Raw genomic sequence first — 6,692 nt, forward strand, 5'->3', positions numbered from 1 at the left:
AACAATGTTTTGTTTTTTTAATATATTTTAAATGTTCTGCGTGTAAAAGGTTTCTAAACTTCAAGGTAATACACAAACACATTGACCCTGTCTGTGGTTGTGGTTTGTGCTGCTGCTGCTTCTTCCTCCATCTTCTGTGTCCGCTCACAAAGAACAAACAGACGTCAACATTAAACACCTTTAATGTAGTTTATAGAAACCAACACAAGTCATTCTACAGCATGTTGTTCGAAATATGACAAAAAAAAGTCATAGAATATTATGTTGTCCAAAACATATAAACAAAAATTATACTACAGGATGTTGTAAATAAAAAAATAAAAAAGGCATAACATCACAAGAACAGTGGTTCAGTGGTTAGTGCCTCAGTGAGAAGGTCATGGGTTCGATTCCAGCTTGAGACATGTATGTAATCATGTATGTGATCATGCATGTAATCGTAAATGTGACAAAGTCACACTCAAAGCAAGAACATATAATCCTCCAAACACAGATTTCCAAGCCGCTGATCGAACCGAGTACTTCCTGATGGTGAGATGACAACGCTGGCTTGGAACTGCAAAGGTTTTGCTTCCTTTATTGCATGTTTGTCTGACTTATATAACTTATATGACTTTGTGTTTGGAGGATTGCATGTTCTTGCTTAAATGTAATGTTTTACATTATGGACTACATGCATAAGTTAGTCCTCCATATTATGGACAACATACTTTAGTTTTAGGTTATTATTGATGCAGAAACATGCAAATTCCACATAGAAAGTCCGAGGTGGGAATCAAACCCAGGACCTTTAGACGAGGAGACGACAACGCTGACAACTGCACCGCTGTGCTGGCTTCAATAACATGAACGAAAGTCACACTATAGCATGTCGTCAGAAATGTGATAAAAGAAATCAGACTATAGCATGTTGATTCAAATATGACAAAAAGTCAAACTACAGCATGTCGTCCAAAATATCATAACAATTTCATGCTGTAGTATTTGTTCTAAAATGTCATACTACAGCATATTTAAAATATTTTCTACTCTATATTTTTGCGGTGGCACATATTGGTACTTTCTCAGTATTGTGGGGGACACGACCCGAAAAGGCCAATTTAATAGTGTTGTTCACAACAACACTAATTTCCTGTATTACATCCTGGGACAGTGTGTGTGTGTGTGTGTGTGTGTGTGTGTGTGTGTGTGTGTGTGTGTGTGTGTGTGTGTGTGTGTGTGTGTGTGTGTGTGTGTGTGTGTGTGTGTGTGTGTGTAGAGGGGCGGGGCTTGAGTGTGACGTACAGTTAATTTCCCTCGACTCTGCTCAGCTGCGTCAGTTGTAGTTTTATTTCAGGGGGTTTAAAACCAAAAGTGAATCAAGATATCGGCCAGAGAAACGAGCTGAAGTCCTTCATTTCTCTTCCGCTGGGATCTGTCTCTCTCTCTTTATTCCTCCCTCGCCCTCCCTCACCCTCTCTCAGATTATCTCCATCATCCCGCCGACGAGATGTGAGTACTCCCACATTTTTTCCATTTTATTTCTAATTATATTTAAACCTCTGAATATCTCGGCGATTTTAACATGAAGTTCAATTAAATTGTCATTATAACCTCTAAAACTGGGTTTGCAGGTGCAGCACATTTAAAACTAATCATGTTTTCCTCATTTTAATTCTTCACATTTTTTAACCGCATCGATTATTCTGATAAAAAAAAATTAAATAAACTCGTGAGCAGTCTGGAAACGTCTTTTTGCTGCAGCTGTAATCAGAAATATGACGGTGAGTCACCGCTGACTGAAAACTATCCATCAACGCTGTGGTCACTTTCAACCGGCTCCGACTCCATCAGACCAAAAACACTCTTTACTGATCGGACAGCAGCCGAAACAGATGATTTAAACATCCCACATTTATTAAAAACATCCTATATGATGTGTTTTTAACGTGTAATTTCCCCAGGGTGGAGGGGGGATTGAGGGGGGTGGAGGGGTATTATTGCGTGCACGTTGATCTCCGTCAGTCGGGCTGCTGCACTAATCTTTCTCCATTTTGCTTCTGGAAAACAAGCCTGTGTGTGTGAGTGTGTGTGTGTGTGTGTGTGTGTGTGTGTGTGTGTGTGTGTGTGTGTGTGTGTGTGTGTGTGTGTGTGTGTGTGTGTGTGTGTGTGTGTGTTGAAGTGCAGCTTCTCTACATGTTATTTGGGGATTTGTCTTGTTTGTCTCCGTGTCTCCGAACTGTTTCACTCTCTGATTCTTAGATTTTCGTGTCCGTCGATGAGTCATCGTTTCTATAATTATAGTTATTATAATTTAAAACTGTTTTTCTTCAGTTTCTGCGTCACAAAGTCGTTTAGAAATCACAGATTTTAATTCTCTGAATACATGAAAGTGAAAACAACTCAATTACGAGTAAAGTCAAAATCCTGCTTTTATATTTGTACTCGTAAAAGTACAGAAGAAGTTGACTTACAAGTTTTATCCATTTCAAAATAATGTGATTTTATGAAGTTATAATGATCCTCAAACTTGCTCATTCTTAGTTTTTATGTGTCCAGATACTCAGGATTTTAGACTTTAAACACACTTCCTAACTTTAATGTTGCATCTGTTGATAGTTGGACTCATTTGAATTATTATATTATTATTATCATATTATCCTGCAGAGAAACTCAAATCCTCTGAAACTTTTGAGGGACAAAAAAACACATTGTTCCTCCTCTAAATAAAAAAAAAAGTTAAAAAGTAAAATTCATGACCAATAAAATGAACCTTTGATGACTTTCAGCGGTTTTAAAATGTAATTTAGAGCAATTAGCACTGACTTAGCATTGTGTGCTAGCTGTGTGAAAAACACGTATCTCCAAAACCTTTTAAAGAGCAAAGAAAGCTTCCTGGTTCTCAGCTTGGTGACGCTGCACTTATGATCTCAACGGGATTTAAACGCTTATTTGTTCTAGTTTATGAATTTATGCAAATGAGGGGAACCAAATTAAACTCCCTGAACTCGGGTGTGAAGATACGTGTTTTCTCTCGTTGTGACATTTTCCTGAAACACAACTCAACCCGTCGTTTTCTGATTCAGAAATACGAAGCGATGACGTCACCTTTAAAAAACAAGAAAAAGAGAAGAAGACGTCGGAGCGCGTGCTGAACTTTGACCTTTCGTGCTCGCGTGCTCCCCCTGCAGGTCGACTCCAGATGCTGCAGGAGGCCCCGGGGCCGAGGGGGAGGGGGGGGCGCCGGCCCCGAACCTGACCAGCAACCGGCGGCTTCAGCAGACGCAGGCGCAGGTGGACGAGGTGAGACGAGGCGAGAGTTCGCTGAAAAAAACATCCAAAATATGAAGGACAAGAAGAAATAATCATCCGACAGAAAGCCGATCGATGAATCGCGGCGTAAATGAACGAGGAAGAACCCGGAAACAAATTGGCTTTTTCACGGGAAGAAATACTTTTCCGGTTCCGGAGACACCGACGGGTGTCTTTTCTTTTTTTTTGTCCGTCCCCCAGGTGGTGGACATCATGCGCGTGAACGTGGACAAAGTCCTGGAGAGAGACCAGAAGCTGTCGGAGCTGGACGACCGGGCCGACGCGCTGCAGGCCGGAGCCTCGCAGTTCGAGAGCAGCGCCGCCAAACTCAAGAACAAGTACTGGTGGAAAAACTGCAAGGTGGGTTTGTAATTCACAACCCGAACCGTCAGAACCCGTCGCGTCGGGTTTGTTTTTTAGGCTCAGAGTTCTTCGGGTGGAAGAACTTTTTGGAAGAAACAAATGAAAGCGTCCAGAACTACCGAACCCGCCGTAACGTGACCTGAAGGAGCTTCTGGATCAGAAACGCGGCGCTGACATCTGCGTTTAGTTGCTTTATTGATGATTCGGAGGACGTGAGCTGAGGAGGCGGTCCTTCGATGAGGCCCAGAAAGAACCAGGTCCCAAAAACCAACTCCACCAGAACTTACACATGAATTCTTCTTCAGACTTCAAAACCAAAATCAGATTTATTTTTTTTTTGTCAAATCCGGATGATTTTTTATTAAAAGTCTGGACAGTAAAACAACTAAAAAGGTGAAATGGGATCCGAACCACGTGGAGTTGGTTTGAAACGTGATTCCAGTCAGATTTCTACAGATCAAAATCTGATGACTCAGATCGGATTTCTTGCGTAATTTCCGGAGACGTCGTGAGCAGAATCGACGCTAGCAGAGCGATCAGAGGACTTTTTGGCGTTACCGGAGTTCGAGCTTCTGCTTTGGAAAAGCGTCGCTGTTGCGTTACCGCGGCAACAGAAGCAGATCGGTCGGTGACGTTTGCCTCTAAACTGTCATATTTACCCTCCTCACCCCCCCCCCCCTCCTCCACCGGTCCATTTATCCGTCCGTCCATCCGACCTCGGCTGCCGGCGTCAGTCCCCCTCAAGCCCCGCCTCCTCCTCCTCAGTCGTCCAATCCGAATGGAGGAGGAGGATCACGTGAGCGGAGACAAGAACCGTTTGACTGACAGCGAGAGGAAAAAAAAAAAAACAAGTTCAATCTGGATTAGAGGCAGTCGCAGGGATTAAAGAGCCAGCTGTGATTTATGATGTAACTCCTCCCACCTCCCATCCATCACACACACACACACACACACACACACACATACACACACACACACACACAATTTAACCCCCCCCTTCCCCCTCCTCCCCTCCCCCATCAGAGGTGATGTGATTTCCTGTCGGTCTGACTCATATGTTATCAAGTGGATTTGATTTATAACACACACACACACACACACACACACACACACACACACACACACACACACACACACACAGTTAAATCTGAAAGCATCATCTGTATTTTTCACGTCTCTTTTTGTGTAAAATCCAGAAGCTGTTTAGGAATTGAAGGTTTATTTCTTGTTGACATTTTGTTTGTTTGTGTTTCTGCCCAGATGATGATCATCATGGCGATCGTCGGGGTTTTATTTTTCGGCGCCCTTTTCTGTGAGTAACTCTTCACTTCCACTCAAACCTGTCGTACTTAAACCGACGACGACGTAGAAACGTACTTTATCACCATGTTTCATGCTTTATTCTCACGAAGTCGTCGTTTAGTCCGTTTCCGTTTCGTATAATTCATTTTAGACTTATTTGTAATATTTGTGACGTGAACTCGACTCTTAAAGGGCCGGTACATTTTTCAACAAACGTTGCAGGCGTTTAAAAAACACGTCACTGAGTCGGCCATCTTGTCTTCTCCGTCCTCAGTGTATTTCTTCTACTGAGCTGCTCTTCAGGGACGAACGTCTTCACCGACGAAATCCAGCTTCCTTCCTCCTCCTGCTCTTCGTCCTCCTCTTCCTCAGATAGCTCCACACACGGTCTGTAATGTCGTCCTCCTCCTCCTCCTCCTCCATCAGGTGACAGACTGTTTTTTTTTTCTTCCTGGTCACATTTCAGTCAAATACAAAACTCTGTTTTCTTTTTGTTTTTCTTTCTTTACCCAAAATCTGTTAAAACTTCCTGCAAGACAAACAAAGCGATTCAGGGGGAAAAAAAACCTTTTACTCTGAAAGGGAACAGGAAGTGACGTGTACAGGCGTCCAATGAGAACCTGCAGGAACAAAAACCTGAATTTAACACATTTATATATAAAACAGTCATGTTACGTTACAGGATTTAGATTTAGCTTGTTTGGGTTTTAAAACACGGTTTAGACTATTTCCTGGAGTTTGTGTCCTAAACTAGTTTTATTAATCTTCCCCACAAAAACAAAAAGCGGCGCGACATCTTGAGACGGTTTAAACTCGCCTGCAGGTTTTTATTTTTATGGCGAATCGATCGTAATTAGTCTCGAGATTTATTTTAATCCCGTCGGAAGCTCTTGAAGAGTTTTTCTTTTGGCTTCGGGAAAGAATTTCAACATTTTAAATGACAGAACGATGATTATAATTTTGTTTGTTTTGTCGTAATAATCCGATTTTAATCTCGACTCCTGAATCTGCCGTGTCATCGGTTTTAAACCCGACTTCGTCTGGTCTTATTCTACTTTATCGTACGGTACTTTTCTGTCGGTGTCGCTGCCGTTTTGTCCACTTTGAGCATAAATTTCACTTCTTGGTTAAGTTTGACTGAAAAAATGTATCAAAATGCTAAAAAATAAGAAATAAAATACTGAGAAAACTTAGAAATACGAAGCACAAAAACAGAGCGGGGTGATAAATGTAGAAATTAGTCAAAGATTTTTATGTTCGCAGAATCAAAGACGAAGTCTCAGTTTCTAAAACAACAATTCGACTGAAAAACGTCCTTTTCTTCATTTTATTTTTTTCATTTCTGTTGGTCTGCTTCAGTTTTGAGTTATTTTAACGTTTAAAATATCTGAACTGTCCCGTTTGTTTGTTTTCTTCGTGTTGTGAAACGACCCGACTCGTGTTTTCTGTGGTTTCAACGTTTCCTTTGTTCAGCTTGAATCAGATTCTTTCACCTTTTTGAGGCATTTTCAGGGATGAAAGGTGAAACTGTAGAAAATCGAAGGACCGCCGATGTAAAACATTTCCACCGTGTTGGATGGAAATCGGGAGCAGCGGCTGCTTCTCGTACCGCCAGATGTTCTTTAACGTGCCGAGAGGCTCCGATGTTTCAGTCTGAAGTTTCAAATAAATTCATGTTTGCAACAGACGAGAAGTTTGAGCTTTGATTTCTTTGACATGTATACGGATTGTTTTTG

At 41.6% G+C, this 6,692-nt stretch overlaps 1 protein-coding gene across 1 annotated transcript; it reads left to right on the forward strand.

Moving 5' to 3' along the window:
• Nucleotides 1-1,330: 1,330 nt before the first annotated feature.
• vamp1a (vesicle associated membrane protein 1a) lies at nucleotides 1,331-5,268 on the forward strand. Its single transcript, XM_069710320.1, has 5 exons — nucleotides 1,331-1,491; nucleotides 3,171-3,282; nucleotides 3,493-3,651; nucleotides 4,915-4,966; nucleotides 5,231-5,268. Coding segments are annotated over exons 1-5 (342 nt in total). The 5' UTR covers nucleotides 1,331-1,489; the 3' UTR covers nucleotides 5,248-5,268.
• The last annotated feature ends 1,424 nt before the right edge of the window (nucleotides 5,269-6,692 follow it).

This window comes from Brachyistius frenatus, unplaced genomic scaffold (assembly GCF_029030835.1).
Source record: "Brachyistius frenatus isolate BFR_SWC_R1_liver_20210118 unplaced genomic scaffold, ASM2903083v1 Contig_91, whole genome shotgun sequence".
In the NCBI taxonomy this organism is placed as follows: domain Eukaryota; kingdom Metazoa; phylum Chordata; class Actinopteri; family Embiotocidae; genus Brachyistius; species Brachyistius frenatus.

What these genes read in the sequence shown, in the direction of transcription:
- vamp1a (XM_069710320.1), top strand. An exon ending in CGCAGGCGCAGGTGGACGAG is followed by an intron (nt 3,283 to 3,492) that starts GTGAGACGAGGC and finishes TCCGTCCCCCAG; the next exon opens with GTGGTGGACATCATGCGCGT. An exon ending in ACTGGTGGAAAAACTGCAAG is followed by an intron (nt 3,652 to 4,914) that starts GTGGGTTTGTAA and finishes GTTTCTGCCCAG; the next exon opens with ATGATGATCATCATGGCGAT.